The 18,510-nt window shown below is 42.1% G+C and overlaps 2 protein-coding genes across 2 annotated transcripts; one reads left to right on the top strand and one right to left on the bottom strand.

Annotated features, from left to right (window-relative positions):
- Positions 1–2: 2 nt before the first annotated feature.
- xgb (x globin) lies at positions 3–14,158 on the top strand. The gene is made up of 5 exons (XM_014165382.2): positions 3–939; positions 7,953–8,060; positions 10,322–10,442; positions 10,546–10,626; positions 13,304–14,158. The coding sequence occupies exons 1-5, from the start codon at positions 779–781 to the stop codon at positions 13,406–13,408; spliced, it is 576 nt and encodes a 191-aa protein (XP_014020857.2). The 5' UTR covers positions 3–778; the 3' UTR covers positions 13,409–14,158.
- On the bottom strand, positions 13,676–16,629 carry srp14 (signal recognition particle 14). Its single transcript, XM_014165500.2, has 5 exons — positions 16,479–16,629; positions 15,997–16,069; positions 15,543–15,655; positions 15,142–15,174; positions 13,676–14,960 (listed from the first exon to the last, which is right to left on the bottom strand). Exons 1-5 carry the CDS (start codon positions 16,500–16,502, stop codon positions 14,871–14,873), a joined length of 333 nt encoding a protein of 110 aa, XP_014020975.1. The 5' UTR covers positions 16,503–16,629; the 3' UTR covers positions 13,676–14,870.
- Between the last annotated feature and the right edge of the window lie 1,881 nt (positions 16,630–18,510).

Raw genomic sequence — 18,510 nt, forward strand, 5'->3', positions numbered from 1 at the left:
ATAGTGACCAACGGTTAAAGTTTAACAGACTTGGTAGTTTATGCTGTTCCTGACGTTTCAGCAGTAACACATGACAACGGAACAACTAATGCTGCTCTCAGAAGAAATTATAAACAGGATATATCAAACCCAATAGTTTATTACAGGACTACTGACTTAATGCAGGGTTCTTCATCCTGGTCCAGGAGACCCACAGGGTGTGTAGCCTTGTGTTCCAGCACAGATTCAACTACCTGATCGAGTCAACCAATCATCAATCCCTTGGTTGGTTGAATTGAATGTTATAATAGCAAGTCCCTAGCTGCCCTGAGGATTTAAAGACTCCCAGTTGGTGCAAACACAAGGTTGTAGTCTAGTTATTGGACATTGTGACAAATATGATAAACATATTATAAAACTTCATTTTTAATGCCATTGATTAATCGTATCTCTTCACATTGTTTTAATTGTCATTCACCTACATGGAAAATCGGTTAGATCTATATGCATAGCCTACTACAGTAGGCCTGGGCAGCGTTGCGCTTTTAGCGATTGTTCTAGGAAAGAAATGGTTCCCCGCCCCTGAAGGTTACAGAGGATTAACTCTTATGACGTGCTCGGGTGCTCTGGATGTCACTGAATCCCATTCATGCCTGGATGCTGTAGACTACATGTACAGCCATACGCGCAAAAGGCGTATACCTTAACCATATCCCAGGTACGCAGACGTTTCTTTCCGCACACGTTTCTTTCCGTGTGTTTTAACTAGTTTTTAGTAAATTTTGCTGTAGCAAGAACAATGGGCTGCGCAATATCAGTGCTGGCACCGAAAACAGCTGGAGAGTGTAAGACGGAGGACGCTGTTGTGCATCTCAGCAAGGAGCAGATTGAGATGATCAAAGAGTCGTGGAAAGTTATCGAGGAGGACATTGCAAAAGTTGGAATTATTATGTTTGTCAGGTGAGATGTACTGATTCATTTTGTTTTAGTTATTTGTAAGCAAGATAGACATTTTTGCTTTATTAGACTGAATATTTTCATAAATGTTTATGGTACCTCTCATAGAGAGGCAAAACATGATCTTCAACACTATTGCTCTCAACTTAAAATAACAGAGCCATTAAATTCCATATATGATTGAATGAGTTGCGTAGATCGAAGACAGTTGATGACCACAGGGACTGCATGATGACTGACTTATAATAATTAATGACACGACTATAAACCAAAAAATGTACCAACAACTTCCCATTATTCAAACTGTATGTTATTACACAGTTTGTCTTTTTGATTATATCCGCAATACATATGACTGTGGAAACAGGATCGAATTGTAGAATCAACACGTTATTATACACAATATAACAAATGAGAACTTACCCCCACCATCCTTATAAAATGTTGGCCCTCCTTGTGCTGCCTTATACAAAAAGCTCTTAAGACATTTTTAGGGAGAGACATTTAGTCCACAACACAGAGGGCTCTTGGGGCTCTATGATTGAATGTGACTGTGACATGGTGCCTAATCTCTGCTCACAAGCAAGTAACTGTACAGTACTTAGTCCTATTCTTTAACATCTGCCACATCCCTCTGCCTTGTGGCTTGAAGACTTTCATGAAGGGGTTGGAGGGTGTTGCCTCCCTTCCATCATCTAACATCATGTCTCAATATTACATGATAAATATACAGCACCAGGCCCCTTCCCTTCCTATCTATTGACAAACGAAGACACTCGCAGCAAAGAAAATACATATCAACAAGCCCAATAGCCACCCTGTGAAATGTAATAGTTTGCAGAGAGAAAACAACTGAATGAATAGTTTATGCAGTCCTAGCTTGGTGCTAATGTAGTCTGACATTATGACTGTTGATGGAGAGAGAGAGACCACCAGGCACAGCACAGAAGATGGCTCTAAGCCCAATCAGATGGCTCTAAGCCCAATCAGATGGCTCTAAGCCCAATCAGATGGCTCTAAGCCCAATCAGATGGCTCTAAGCCCAATCAGGGCAATATAGTGCCTTCAGAAAGTACTCACAACCCTTGACTTTTTCCACATTTTGTTGTTACAGCCTGAATTTCAAATGGATTAAATGTAGATTTGTGTAGCCTTGTGTTCCAGTACAGCACCAATACCTAGGTAACATGAAAGTGGAATTTTGTTTTTAGAAATGAATAAATAATGAAAAGCTGATTGTCTTAAGTCAATAAGTATTCAACCCCTTTATGTTCAGCAGTAAAAATGTGCCTAACAAGTAACGTAAGTTTCATGGACTCACTCTGTGTGCAATAATAGTGTTTAACTTGATTTTTGAATGACTACCTCATCTCTGAACCCCACACATACAATTATCTGTACGTTCCCTCAGTCGAACAGTGAATTTCAAACACTGATTCAACCACAAAGACCAGGGATGAATGGCACCTATTGGTAGATGGGTAAACATTTTTTTAAAGCACGACAGTGAATAGCCCTTTGAGCATGGTGAAGTTATTAATTACAATTTGGATGGTGCATCAATACACCCAGTCACTACAAAGATACAGGCGTCCTTCCTAACTCAGTTGCTGGAGAGGAAGGACACCGGCTCAGGGATTTCACCAGGAGGCCAATGGTGACTTTAAAACAGTTAGAGTTTAATGGCTGTGATAGGAGAAAACTAAGGATGAATCAACAACATTGTAGTTACTCCACAATACTAACATAATTGACAGAGTGAAAAGAAGGAAGCCTGTACAAAATAAAAAATATTCCAAAACATGCATCCTGTTTGCAATAGGACACTAAAGTAAAACTGCAAAAAATGTGGCAAAGAAATACATTTTATGTCCTTAATACAAAGCGTTTTCTTTGGGGCAAATCCATCACATCACTAAGTACCAATCTTCCTATTTTTAAGCACGGTGGTGTCTGCATCATGTTATGTGTATGCTTGTAATTTTTGGGGATGAACAGAATAGAGCTAAGCATAGGCAAAATCCTATAGGAAAATCTGGTTCAGTCAGCTTTCCACCAGACACTGGGAGAGGAATTCACCTTTCAGCAGGACAATAACCTAAAACACAAGGCAGAAATCTACACTGGAGTTGCTTACCAGGAAGACAGTGAATTTACCTGAGTGGCCAAGTTACAGTTTTGACTTAAATCTACACTGCTCAAAACAATAAAGGGAACACTTAAACAACACAATGTAACTCCAAGTCAATCACACTTCTGTGAAATCAAACTGTCCACTTAGGAAGCAACACTGATTGACAATACATTTCACATGCTGTTGTGCAAATGGAATAGACAACAGGTGGAAATTATAGGCAATTAGCAAGACACCCCCAATAAAGGAGTGGTTCTGCAGGTGGGGACCACAGACCACTTCTCAGTTCCTATGCTTCCTGGCTGATGTTTTGGTCACTTTTGAATGCTGGCGGTGCTTTCACTCTAGTGGTAGCATGAGACGGAGTCTACAACCCACACAAGTGGCTCAGGTAGTGCAGCTCATCCAGGATGGCACATCAATGCGAGCTGTGGCAAGAAGGTTTGCTGTGTCTGTCAGCGTAGTGTCCAGAGCATGGAGGCGCTACCAGGAGACAGGCCAGTACATCAGGAGACGTGGAGGAGGCCGTAGGAGGGCAACAACCCAGCAGCAGGACCGCTACCTCCGCCTTTGTGCAAGGAGGAGCAGGAGAAGCACTGCCAGAGCCCTGCAAAATGACCTCCAGCAGGCCACAAATGTGCATGTGTCTGCTCAAACGGTCAGAAACAGACTCCATGAGGGTAGTATGAGGGCCCGACGTCCACAGGTGGGGGTTGTGCTTACAGCCCAACACCGTGCAGGACGTTTGGCATTTGCCAGAGAACACCAAGATTGGCAAATTCGCCACTGGTGCCCTGTGCTCTTCACAGATGAAAGCAGCTTCACACTGAGCACGTGACAGACGTGACAGAGTCTGGAGACGCCGTGGAGAACGTTCTGCTGCCTGCAACATCCTCCAGCATGACCGGTTTGGCGGTGGGTCAGTCATGGTGTGGGGTGGCATTTCTTTGGGTGGCCGTAGAGCCCTCCATGTGCTTGCCAGAGGTAGCCTGACTGCCATTAGGTACCGAGATGAGATCCTCAGACCCCTTGTGAGACCATATTCTGGTGCGGTTGGCCCTGGGTTCCTCCTAATGCAAGACAATGCTAGACCTCATGTGGCTGGAGTGTGTCAGCAGTTCCTGCAAGAGGAAGGCATTGATGTTATGGACTGGCCCGCCCGTTCCCCAGACCTGAATCCAATTGAGCACATCTGGGACATCATGTCTCGCTCCATCTACCAATGCACGTTGCACCACAGACTGTCCAGGAGTTGGCGGATGCTTTAGTCCAGGTCTGGGAGGAGATCCCTCAGGAGACCATCCGCCACCTCATCAGGAGCATGCCCAGGCGTTGTAGGGAGGTCATACAGGCACGTGGAGGCCACACACACTACTGAGCCTCATTTTGACTTGCTTTAAGGACATTACATCAAAGTTGGATCAGCCTGTAGTGTGGTTTTCCACTTTAATTTTGAGTGTGACTCCAAATCCAGACCTCCATGGGTTGATAAATTGGATTTCCATTGATTATTTTTGTGTGATTTTGTTGTCAGCACATTCAACTATGTAAAGAAAAAAGTACTTAATAAGATTATTTCTTTCATTCAGATCTAGGATGTGTTGTTTAAGTGTTCCCTTTATTTTTTTGAGCAGTATATTTTAAAATCTATGGCAAAACCTGAAAAGGGTTGTCTAGCAATTATCAACAACCAATTTGACAGCTTGAAGAATTATGAAAAGAATAATGTACAAATGTTGCCCAATCCTTAGAGACTTATCCAGAAAGACTCAAAGCTGTAATCACTGCCAAAAGTGCTTCTACAAAGTATTGACTCAGGGGTGTGAATACTTGTGTAAATGAGAGATTTCTGTATTACATTTTCAATAAATGTGAAAAAAATTCTAAAAACATGTTTTCACGTCATTATGGGGTATTGTGTGTAAATGGGTAAGAGGAAAAAAATAAATTTTTACATTTTGAATTCAGGCTGTAACACAATATAATGTGGAACAGGTCAAGGGGTATGAATACTTTCAGAAGGCACTGTATGTGAGAATGCTGTTCATTGACTACAGCTCAGCGCTCAACACCTTAGTGCCCTGACTGCCCTCCAAGCTCATCACTAAACTAAGGACAATGGGATTGAACACCTCCCTCTGCAACTGTATCCTGGACTTCCTGACGGGCTGCCCCCAAGTGGTGAGGGTAGGCAACAACACATCTGCCACGCTGACCCTCAATCAGGGGTGCGTGCCAAGTCCCTTCCTGTACTCCCTGTTCACCCACGACTGTGTGGCCGCGGACGACTCCAACAGCATCATTAAGTTTGCTGACGACACGACGCTGGTAGGCCTGATCACCGACGATGATGAGACAGCCCATAGTGAGGAGGTCAGAGACTGCCAGGACAACAACCTCTCGCTCAACATCAGCAAGACAAAGGAGCTGATTGTGGACTACAGAAAATGGAGGGCCCAGCACTCCCTCATTCACATGGATGGGGCTGTACTAGAGCGGGTCGAGAGCTTCAAGTTCCTCGGTGTCCACATCACTAAGGATCTATCATGGTCCACACACACCAACACAGTGGTGAAGTGGGCACGACAACACCTCTTCCTTCTCAGGAGGCTGAAAAGGTTTAGTATGGGCCCTCAGATCCTCAAAAAGTTCTACAGATGCACAATTGAGGGCATCTTGATTGTCTGCATCATTACTTGGAATGGCAATTCCTTGGAATCTGACCTCAAGGCACTACAGAAGGTAGTGGGTATGGCCCAGTACATCACTGGGGCTGAGCTCCCTGCCATCAGGACCTCTATACCAGGCGGTGTCAGAGGAAGACCCTAAAAATTGCCAAAGCCTCCAGCCACCCAAGTCATAGACAGTTCTCTCTGCTACCTCAAGGCAAGCGGTACCGATGCACCAAGTCTGGAACCAACAGGACCCTGAACAGCTTCTACCCCCAAGCCATAAGACTGCTGAATAGTTAGTCTGGTTAGATATTTGGTTAACTATTTAACTATCTGCATTGACCCTTTTTGCACTTCTTTTGACTAATCACATATGTTGCTGCTACTGCTAATTGTCTATCCTGTTGCCAAGTCACTTTATTCCTAGTTATACGTACATATCTACCTCAATTACCTCATAACCCTGCACATGGACTCAGTACTGGTACCCCTTGTATATATCCAAGTTATCATTAATTATTGTGTATTTATTATTATGATTTGAATGTACTGTAGTTTGAGGTGTGAAGCTCTTTAACTATTGTTTTCTGTAGCTGTGTGGGAGCAACAGAGACAAGGGTAATTTCCCTTACATCAATGAGGTGTGGTATGAATTACATCGTGACTATAAATTAAGAACGGCATTCACGGTGAAGAATATTCTGGGTCCTATAACAATAGAGCTCATCTAGAAATCTACTTATCTTGATATCCATCTCACCTAGTAACAGAATTATAATATAATGTATTCAGGTCTACATTCAGTGCAGCATATGTCTAGAATATGAAGATGTTTTTGTTTATTTTCTTTTGCATTATTACTTTTCTTTTCTGTCATTAATGATATTATTTTAAGGTTCTAGTAATTTTGACATAATTCCGTGTAATGAATGTGTCATTTTAAGTCCCCTGAAACATGTATCTTGTATCATCAGCCAAAATTCAGAAAATAATTTATTCTTAATGCTAGGAAAACATAGCAACCATTCAGAGACCCATTTTGAAATCACCTCTCACACACCTCTTCTCTGCTCCTATTCATCTGTCTTTCATGGGCCTTGTGTTTATGACAGTGGCAATTGGCTGTGATACAACTGTGAGTGTGAATATGACAAGGTCATTTTCTCTCTCACACAGAGGCAGTAAGAGGTGGAAATGGAAGTGTAGGTGCAAGCTCTTGTACCCCACTTCATAACATGATGGACCAGAGGGCTGGGGGGGAAACACAAACATGGGAAGGGGGAGGAGATAATTAGCAATATAAAGCCAAGTTATTCATGCATGGATCCTATAGATTCTACAGAGCTTTAATGGTATGTACTGTATATAGTGATGTATGCATTATGGAAGCCACAGCAGGGCATTGGGTTTAGTGATTACATGACTATTTGAAGATAGACACCTCTGCTGGAATAGCTACCTGATAGGACTGCAGCATGAATGAAATATCTTGGTAAACTGGAGCCGGAGGTGATTGAGGTAGAGGCTGAGGAGGAGGGATGGGGCACACATATACATACATACCTATACGCACCCACAAACACAAACACACACACACGCACACATTCTGTGCCTGCACTGTATCTGAGCTTATTGTGGGCTTTTGGAACTTATGTACCATTTGACTCTTGTATGACTGGGTCTGAGAAGGCAGGGGAAGTCATTACAGCTCTGTAAGGGGAGAAGGAGAGAAGGCTATACTGGTCACCCCTGACACTGAGTGGTTTGATGCTGTGTGTGATTGCAGCCCGTAGTAGGCCTGGAGCCCAGCAGGGAAGGACTGATGATGAGAGCGCAGCCAGGACTGAGAACTACAAGGGGCTCAGTGACAATCACATCTAATGGAGAAGTTCTTAAAATCACTGCGTGGCTCAGATGGGATGACTTGTATTGCCACCTTGAAGACAGATATTTACAAGGATAGAGACAGGCAAGGCTTAACCAAATCACAATATCAACAGATGATTCAACACTTGCATTACAACACTAATAATTACTTTCAACACCTTATTTACAGCCATGCTTGAACTCTGTTATGTAGTCAGTCGGAGAACTTGGAGGATGGAGGGATGTTTTTTTTTGTGAGGGAATGAATATGTCAGTTTGGTTTAAGGCAGGCTTTATGAAGCTGGCTCTTGGAGGCTCACGAATGTCTGTTGTCTTGGTAACAGGTTGTTTGAGACCCATCCAGAATGCAAAGATGTATTCTTCCTGTTCCGAGACGTGGAGGACCGTGACAGGTTACGGATCAGCCGGGAGCTGAGGGCACACGGCCTACGGTCAGTCGCCACACTACACTGATTGTTTTTCGGTCCATTTTGCATTGATATCAATGTGAGGTTCCTCTTTCATCCAGCTCTCCATTCAGCAGTCCGTTAAAGTCTCTACACTGCACAACTCTCAAGTTCCATACACTACAGCCATTTGGTATTATTACATTTCAAATGTCAAAATCTCACAATGGAGCATCACTGATTTTATTGAAACAAAGGAATTTATGACATGCTGTACAATTTGTTTCCTATTTCAAAGATCTGTCAACACTGTTTGTGTCCCTATATCAGATGTAAAAACGACAGTAACATGAGAACAAACTACAATGAACATCACATAATCACATAAGTGTTAATGTCAAGGGAGCTTTTGTCTCGCTGAGACTGAAGAGCTGTCATATCCAATGTCTGGCTGGCTATTATCACACACTGCTGCCAGTGAAGAACACTCTTATCCTCCATATGCAGTTCTCCAATGGTGTGATTACTCCATTCTGTTGTGTCACTGGGTATTCTGAGTCTCTTTGTTTTTCTCCAAGGCCAATAAACCTAACTAAGCCACTTACAGTTTTTCTCAATCACGTACAAGCAATTTTGGGATCTGTGTTGAAACGTACCTACAGCAGAACAGAAATGATCAAATGCTCAAATACATTTACAGAACTTCTGATCTTTTTCTTACCTTAGTACGTGACTTGCATCAGACCACCTTTTGCAAAACTTTAAATACAACTGTCATCAGTGAATAGAAAATTCTGTTCACAGAATATAACACATTGTTTTCATCGGAAGACAAATGTGTGCAACTGTGTTCTCTGTTTCTGTCAATCAATAAATACTACTGTACAGAACTCTAAATCATCCCCTCAGTGTCATACCATGTACAATATAAGGAAAGATCGAGGGTCGTTCCATGTCATTTCAGCAAGCCATAACACCCACCATCTCAGATTGTTCTGAAATACTTTCTGTAGTTAGAAACAGATAAGATTAGCATTCCTGCAACATTATTTTGTTGAAATACAATTTGATCTCTGAGAAATGATGCTAATTCATTGCACCCAAATTGGCCAATCCCACCCCAACATTGAGTTTACAGTATCAATTCTCTATGTCTGACAAGCAGTATGGAGCTGCGGCTCGAAGTATTGTTTCTTCATCCTATATAATCTATTCTCAACGAATTTGTTGATGTTTTTTTTTCCCCCACTGTTCAGAGAAATTAGTTATTGAATTTGTTATGTGGACCCATCCTACATCCTGATATTTGACCACTAGATGATGCTGTTCCTGCTGTTAGGGGATTTTTTAAGAACCCGCCTTTGATGTTAAAGGGATAGTTCACCCAAATTGCAAAATTACATATTGGTTTCCTTACCCTGTAAGCAGTTTATGTACAAGGTACGACAGCAACCCATGCTTTGGTTTTGTTTATCTTGCCACTGTTTCAAATACAAACTTTTTAGCATTTGTGCCACAAATCCAATGCAAGTCAATGGTACCTATATTAGCATTTTCACACTTCATGTCCAAATCATCCTAACGTATCTAAAAATGCATTGTGTAACTCAATGATGTTACTTATAGATGATTTGAATATGAAGCGCAAAAATGCTAATATAGCTACTGTTGACTTGAAAGCAAATACATTTTAAAAACAAATTTACTGTTTTGCAAAAGGCCACAGAGTTATGTGTCTTGTGAACTCTGTGTCTTGTGAACTCTGTGTCTTCTGAACTCAACAACACTGTTCCAAAAAATGCTTCTACATGATTGAGATTTTTTTTTTTTTATCTAAGGTATGGAGGCTGCAGTGGCATTACAGGAGAAAGACAGGGATATGTACACAACATCTCCACACAGCCTCTGCACTCATCCTCCCAGGAGAAGGCCAAGTGGCCCTCAAACCACTCACACGGACATTAGTACAAATGTCCTCACCGGCGGCCAGGCTAAAAGGGAGCACACCCATTTAACCTTTTAAATCAAATCAAATCACATTTTATTTGTCACACGCGCCGAATACAACAGGTGTAGACCTTACAGTGAAATGCTCTTTAATGTAAAATACAGGCCTGTAGGCAACAATTAAACCATGTTCAGCGTTCAATGTTGTAGAACAATTGTTTGCAGAGAGGATAAAAGATGACAAAATAAATTGGACCATATAGGTGTCTGCTGTATGATCAGTGATGGTCCAAGGTATGCCTGTATGCTTGTCAGTCAGGCTGTCTTTCATAACCAGGCCTGTCTTCCTTTTCTCTCAGAGTGATGTCCTTTATTGAGAAGAGTGTGGCCAGACTGGAACAGCTAGAGAGACTGGAGGTTCTGGCTGTGGAGCTGGGGAGGAGCCACTACCCTTACAACGCCCCGCCCAAATACTACAGCGTAAGACACACACACTGACAATGCATGTTAAGCAAAGTTACAGTTTGCATTTCTATAGATATTGATATAGATCATTTCCTGTTCTGATGTGATTTATTTCCAGTATGTAGGAGCAGAATTCATCTGTGCTGTCCAACCCATTCTCAAAGAGAGATGGACCCCTGAGCTTGAGGAGGCGTGGAAGGTACACAGTTCAATCTTTTTCGGCGACCACTTTGATTTAATACGTGGGTGTCAATCATGAGAAATACATCTGAAATCAATTCTTGTCCCAGAGGTCCATTGGCTTTCTGCAGTGCCAGAGTTTTCCACATCCAATGACACATGTCAAGATGGAAATGGTCACCAGTGGAAGAGAGAGGTGACTGACATGAAAATGAACCAGAAATGACCATATTGAGAATGGCATGGCTCTGTCACATCATGGCTACTACAAGATCTTTTACATGTTAGCATCATGTGTGGTAACACTACTTGACATAATTTGCAAAGTTTTACTACACTCATCAACTGAAATATCAGTTGGAGTAAAATGTAAAACTGCGCTCACATAGATTTAACTGTGTGTTAGCGTGTATGATGTAAATAGTGTGTTTTAGACAGTCACTGTGTTTTTTTAAAATTGGTTTTATGCACCACAGGACTCTGGTAAATCAGGGCAAGTTTTACTGAGTGCACTATCCAAGTTAAATATACAGAAGAAAAATATAAACGCAAAATGTCACAATTTCAAAGATTTTAAGGAAATCAGTCTATTTAAATAAATAAATTAGGCCCTAATCTATGGATTTCACATGACTCTACAGGTGTGTAGCCACGGGTTGGCCTTGGAGGGCATAGGCCTACCCACTTGGCAGCTAGTCCCACCCACTGGGCAGCCAGGCCCAGCCAATCAGAATGAGTTTTCCCCCACAAAATGGCTTTATTACAGACAGAAATATTCCTCACCAATTGCACGCTCCCTCAAAACTTAAGACAACTTTGTCATTGTGTTGTGTTACAAAACTGCACATTTTAAAGAGGCCTTTCATTGTCATCAGCACAAGGTGCACCTGTGTAATGATCATGCTGTTTAATCAGCTTTTTGATATGCCACACCTGTCAGATGGATGGATTATCTTGGCAAAGGAGAAACACTCACTAACAGGGATGTAAACAAATTTGCGCACAAAATTTGAGAGAAATAAGCTTTTTGTTCGTATAGAAGATGTCTGGGATTCTTTTTATTTCAGCTCATGAAACATGGGACAAACACTTTACATGTTGCTTTTATATTTTTGTTTAGTGTAAATTAGATGAAATGAGTGGAAGCTCTGTAGTTTACCATTAACGTTCCAATGAAACTGTCCGTATTGCCCTCTAGTGGATTCATGGAGAACTACCCTTACAACTCCAACCTTATTCCTGGGATCAGGTCCTGTGCCTAGGCTAAACTACTGGCCCTACTTATCATTTATGTGGAGTGCGCAGTATTTCCTGACCAGGAACATTCCAGGCTCTACTTATTTCCTAGTATAATGCATCTCTGCACTCCCCTAAACATAGACTGCTAATACATTGTACTTACAGCTGTAGTGCCAACCAAACACTAGACTAGTAATACATTGTATTTACAGCTGTAGCGCCTACCCTAACCCTAGTGATGTAGCCTACTTAGACCAGTAGTGCTAACCCTAACCTGGTAAACTCATCAAAAAAAGAAACGTCCTCTCACTGTCAACTGCGTTTGTTTTCAGCAAACGTAATGTGTAAATATTTGTATGAACATAACAAGATTCAATAACTGACACATAAACTGAACAAGTTCCACAGACATGTGACTAACAGAAATGGAATAATGTGTCCCTGAACAAAGGGGGGGTTAAAATCAAAAGTAACAGTCAGTATCTGGTGTGGCCACCAGCTGCATTAAATACTGCAGTGCATCTCCTCATGGACTGCACCAGATTTGCCAGTTCTTCCTGTGAGATGTTACCCCACTCTTCCACCAAGGCACCTGCAAGTTCCCAGACATCTCTGGGGGAAATGGCCCAAGCCCTCACCCGCCAATCCAACAGGTCCCAGACGTGCTCAAAGGGATTGAGATCCGGGCTCTTCATTGGCCATGGCAGAACACTGACAATCCTGTCTTGCAGGAAATCACGCACAGAACGAGCAGTATGGCTGGTGGCATTGTCATGCTGGAGGGTCATGTCAGGATGAACCTGCAGGAAGGGTCCCACATGAAGGAGGATGTCTTCCCTATAACGCAGTGTTGAGATTACCTGCAATAACAAGCTCAGTCCGATGATGCTGTGACACACCGCCCCAGACCACAACGAACCCTCCACCTCCACATCGATCCCGTTCCAGAGTACAGGCCTCGCGGTAACGCTCATTCCTTCGATGATGAACCCGAATCCGACCATCACCCCTGGTGAGACAAAACCGCTACTCGTCAGTGAAGAGCACTTTTTGCCAGTCCTGTCTGATCTAGCGACGGTGGGTTTGTGCCCATAGGCAACGTTGTTGCCGGTGATGTCTGGTGAGGACCTGCCTTACAACAGGCCTACAAGCCCTCAGTCCAGCTTCTCTCAGCCTATTGCAGACAGTCTGAGCACTGATGGAGGGATTGTGTTCCTGGTGTAACTCGGGCTGTTGCTGGTGTAACTCGGGCCGTTGCTGGTGTCCCTGGTGTAACTTCATTTTACAATGAAGATGTGTGAATTTATTTGGATTTTTACAAATTATCTTTGAAAGACAGGGTCCTGAAAAATTGACATTTCTTTTTTTACTGAGTTTACATTAGACACACAAACCTTGATTATAATTCAACATTTAAAGGTGTCCTCATAATTTCCTGTTTTGTGTTTCTGAACCAGACCCTATTCCTGTACCTAACCAGGCTTATGAACCGAGGCTACCAGGAGAGGAACAGACATCAGCAGGTGGGAGCCTCCCCCAAGGAGAGGAACATAGCCTTATAAGAGACCTGGCTGGCCTCAACTCAAGAGATGGTTGAAGAAAGGGGGGGTTAAAATCAAAACTAACAGTCAGTATCATGTGTGGCCACCAGCTGCATTAAATACTGCAGTGCATCTCCTCATGGACTGCTTAGCTGTGTATATAGTGTATTTATTACTTATAGTGACCTTTTTCTACTTTGCTCATGTGATCAGCCTACAATGTAAAGTCAAACTGTTCATTCTTTATTTTATTTAAAATCTATTTCAGTCTTTAGATCAACAAACCACTGCCATATTGTAATTTATTTTGAAAAAGAACCAGATCAATTTACAGTAACATCAGCTGTATTCCTCACAAATGACATTCTGATAGTGACATAAATGGCAGATGAATTATGTCAAAAGTGTCAGCCCTGCGTTTGTCACATTCACTGGAAAGTAATTATAATCCTTACAGAGCATTTCCATGGTTAGGTGTTGTGATAGTTTTTAACCTCAAACACTAATGTACAAGGTTCTCTCTGTATCCATAGATCAAATGCCTTTCAGCTGCCAGTAAATATACTAAATCATTAAGTTTCAAAATACTTTCCCCTCACTCAATATTCCATCATGACATATCCATCCCACAAATTAGAACACAGGAAACAACGACACATTTCTAAGTACCAAAGCAGCATTGTGTCAGCTTACTTTGGGGCCCTTCCTCTACAGCTTGCCTTACAACTATGAATTTACCAACTTCATTTAGTGGACAGACACATGACTGTTGAAAAATTTAATTGGACCAATAAGGAACTCAACCATTTAATAATTTTGTTGGTATTTCTTAAGACAAAAACTCAGGATCTCACTTTCCCTCATAAAAATAATATTAATTTGAATAGCAAGAAAAAGCATTCAGCCCCAACCTTAACAAATGTATATGGCATATTCACTCACAGTACACAGTAATAATCTATCCACAAATGGTTAAGACAAGGTCCAATTGGAAAGTAAATCAGAACTTTAGTGAAAATGTAATCAAATTGACAAGCAAATCAAATTGAGGGATAATTCAAACATAAAGAGAGACAGGGCCTAGTAGTTCAAATTAAAACGATTTGAAAGGCATTTCATCGACGTGCTCCATCCTTTCAGTGACTCCATAAATGAAAGCAGCTCTGTGTAACCTTTATCCACACCATAGATGATTTGGGGGGGGGTGAATCAAAAGGCAGCTCCCTTGTAGTATCCTCTGAGTGTTAAATATCCTCAGCTCTCCCTTCCTCCCGCCCTATATAGACGATGCCATTCACTGGCCAGGGATGAGACATTGCTGTGTAAACAATGGCATGATGTCAAAGCTGTCCCCAGGTGGAGGATGGTGGGCCTCAGGGAACATAGAGCAGGAAGGATAGAGGTAGAGGTGATAGTTGGAGCTCCTTGGAGGTGGTACAGGCCAGTCTGGGTTCCCCCAGTATGCTATGAAAGAGTCTGTTGCTCATTGGGTGGCTTTGGTTTTCTTGCTTTTGCTTTTCTTGTCTTTCTTCTTGAGCCCGTCCATGTGAGCTCTCAGGAGGTTAGAGTATGCCTGGCATGTTGAGAAGAGGGAGAGCAGACTTTTAGAGACATTTCTCAAGTCAAGAGGAGAGTATAAATTATTTGCATAATACCTTTTAACATTATACATCTAAACAAACAATACAATGTGCATTCAGTGCTCCAGTGACCCATTTGTTAGAAAAACCAAACCTCAATGTCTGAGTACCTACCATCTGGAACTTGATTACTTCTTTGCTACTAACCTGGAGATACAAGGAAACCCCTGATTAGCACTACTGTCTGCAGAGTATAGCATATCAACATAATGTTTCAGTTAATAAATCCATAAAGGAATTTCAACATGGATAGCTACTCTGAGGAAAAATGTACATTGTCTATGCCTGTGATGTGGTTGTCCCACCTAGCTATCTGAAGATGAACGCACAAACTAAGCTGCTCAGGATAAGAGCATCTGTTAAATTACTAAAATGTTAGAGCAATGGACAACCTTGGATTACTAAGTAGAGATGGACTAATTGCATGACTAGGAAATAGTCATGCAATTGTATTATAATGCAGAAAACCTCTTCATCATCAACGACTTCATTGCCACATGATGCTGTAGACTTACCACTGTGCTGATTTTCTTCTTGCCGTCTGACGCTCTGAGTAGACACTTGTTGTCTGCTGGTTCATAATTCCCTGGGTGACCTTTCCTGGGGACTGGTTTGGTTCTCCCATCATCTGTAAGGTTAGTGACAACACATTACAGCCGGGCTCTCCAACACTGTTCCTGGAGAGCTACAATCCTGTAGATTTCTTCCTCCAACTCTAATCTAGCACACCTGATAATAATAATTAGCTGGTTGATAACCTGAATCAGGTTAGTTACAACTGGGGTTGGAGTGAACACCTACAGGAGGTTAACCCTACAGGAACAGGGTTGGAGACACCTGCATTACAGGTAATCAGAAATCTAAATACAGTACATAAACCGATTATTAACATATCCTGGAATAATTTAGTTAAGGAGAGAACACCCAGTAGCCATCAAATAAGTAAGTTGACAAAATGTGCGAACTTACATTTCTTTAACGTGATGGCAACACTGCCTGATGTCCTGCATTTCTGGAACAGCCGTGTCAGCTCCGTCAAAAACTAGAAGGAAAATAATCCGATTGAGGTTTGTAGATAAAAGGATAAAATGTGGTAGCCATCTGGCTAATGAGCTAGCTAGCCAACATGTCCGTTTGTGTAGTTCATAGATAACGTTAGCTATACGACCTAGATTATTTTTTTCTTGTTAGTTACTTCTAAATAAATGTTGGCATATTTATAGATGGATTTCTTTTTCTATCACGCGGACCACAGAAGCAATTCAAACGAATAACGTTAGTTAGCAAATGCCAGCCGAATGTGCCTAGCTATCTAGCTAACGTTACTGGGTATGGTCAGCGAACATGCAGTAGTGATTGATGCCAATGCACAATACCTAGCAAATTAAACCAGTCCTCTAATAATGTAAATTTCTAAGATGACCCCATCGACTAATATAGAATTAACTTACCGAGTCGTTTTCAAGTAGTACCATGATGTTCACTGCAATTATTTCGCTTCAGCTTGCTGGCTAGCCCGTCAGAAGCACACGTAGCTAGTACAACATGAAACACCGCCCCGTGACCTTTCAACTTGCAAGTACGCACTTCTTCTTCGATGAGGTTTAACGGCGGTTGGCATCCAATAAATATTGCATTACCGCCACCTACTAGACTGGAGTATAACTCCCTTATACTTTGCTTGAAAAAATAAACACACTAAATACTGCAGTCACACAAAAAAACACACACAAAAAAACGACCACCCTACTCCGCTATTTAAATGTATTTAGTCCTACTTTAGGCCAACGTTCCATCCCTGCAGTAGAGTTGATAACCATTGCTATAAATGCAAAAAATCCAATCTTACTGAAACATGCATACCTTGTTGGGCCATCCCTCTGTACTGGTACAGATCTACTACTCACATCACTCCTCTAAGGATCCCTCCCCCTTGACACATCTTCCTCTACTTTCTTCACTGTCTAAGCATATGATAACTTCTGCACACACTAACCTTGGAAAACTCAACCTGACTCTCTCCCACCGGACATTTCTGATCCCCAGCCCCATGGGCACCCCTACAATTAACCTCTACTTTCCTCAATGCTGCACATTTCTTTGCCTCATGCTCTTCTGCACACTTCTCACACCTAGGAACCTCCCTCCTACACACTGCTGTCACATGCCCATAAGCTTGACACCTGTAAGAACAATGTATTCGGCATAAAAGCTTGTACAGGATAACTTATACATCCTAACATCACTCACAGAATATTCTTCTTCTAATTCTTCTTCTTCTATGATATCATGGCAGTCTGCAAATAAACATTTAAAGTGCATGCCACCACCTACTGTGTTGGAATGTAAGATCAATCATGATCTACCCAATTCTGAACTACCAGTAGGTCTACTTACTATAGGTACATCCATGTCAGCTCCATCAGTCTGACAGTAGGTCCACTTACTACAGGTACATCCATGTCAGATCCATCAGTCTGACAGTAGGTCCACTTACTACAGGTACATCCATGTCAGATCCATCAGTCTGACAGTAGGTCTACTTACTACAGGTACATCCATGTCAGCTCCATCAGTCTGACAGTAGGTTCACTTACTACAGGTACATCCATGTCAGATCCATCAGTCTGACAGTAGGTCTACTTACTACAGGTACATCCATGTCAGCTCCATCAGTCTGACAGTAGGTTCACTTACTACAGGTACATCCATGTCAGATCCATCAGTCTGACAGTAGGTCTACTTACTACAGGTACATCCATGTCAGCTCCATCAGTCTGACAGTAGGTCCACTTACTACAGGTACATCCATGTCAGCTCCATCAGTCTGACAGTAGGTCCACTTACTACAGGTACATCCATGTCAGAACCATCAGTCTGACAGTAGGTCCACTTACTACAGGTACATCCATGTCAGAACCATCAGTCTGACAGTAGGTCCACTTACTACAGGTACATCCATGTCAGCTCCATCAGTCTGACAGTAGGTCCACTTACTACAGCTACATCCATGTCAGATCCATCAGTCTGACAGTAGCTCCACTTACTACAGGTACATCCATGTCAGATCCATCAGTCTGACAGTAGGTCCACTTACTACAGGTACATCCATGTCAGATCCATCAGTCTGACAGTAGGTCCACTTACTACAGGTACATCCATGTCAGATCCATCAGTCTGACAGTAGGTCCACTTACTACAGGTACATCCATGTCAGATCCATCAGTCTGACAGTAGGTCCACTTACTACAGGTACATCCATGTCAGATCCATCAGTCTGACAGTAGGTCCACTTACTACAGGTACATCCATGTCAGATCCATCAGTCTGACAGTAGGTTCACTTACTACAAGTACATCCATGTCAGATCCATCAGTCTGACAGTAGCTCCACTTACTACAGGTACATCCATGTCAGATCCATCAGTCTGACAGTAGGTCTACTTACTACAGGTACATCCATGTCAGATCCATCAGTCTGACA

Source organism: Salmo salar, chromosome ssa01 (assembly GCF_905237065.1).
Source record: "Salmo salar chromosome ssa01, Ssal_v3.1, whole genome shotgun sequence".
Taxonomy (NCBI): domain Eukaryota; kingdom Metazoa; phylum Chordata; class Actinopteri; order Salmoniformes; family Salmonidae; genus Salmo; species Salmo salar.

Excerpts from the sequence above, each read along its gene's own strand:
- xgb (XM_014165382.2), top strand. The coding sequence starts at position 779 with ATGGGCTGCGCAATATCAGTGCTGGCACCGAAAACAGCTGGAGAGTGT. Across the intron at positions 10,443-10,545 it reads CCCCGCCCAAATACTACAGC|TATGTAGGAGCAGAATTCAT; the intron begins GTAAGACACACA and ends ATTTATTTCCAG. Across the intron at positions 10,627-13,303 it reads AGCTTGAGGAGGCGTGGAAG|ACCCTATTCCTGTACCTAAC; the intron begins GTACACAGTTCA and ends TTTCTGAACCAG.
- srp14 (XM_014165500.2), bottom strand. The coding sequence starts at position 16,502 with ATGGTACTACTTGAAAACGACTCG. Across the intron at positions 16,070-16,478 it reads TACTACTTGAAAACGACTCG|TTTTTGACGGAGCTGACACG; the intron begins GTAAGTTAATTC and ends TTTTCCTTCTAG. Across the intron at positions 15,656-15,996 it reads TGCCATCACGTTAAAGAAAT|ATGATGGGAGAACCAAACCA; the intron begins GTAAGTTCGCAC and ends CTAACCTTACAG.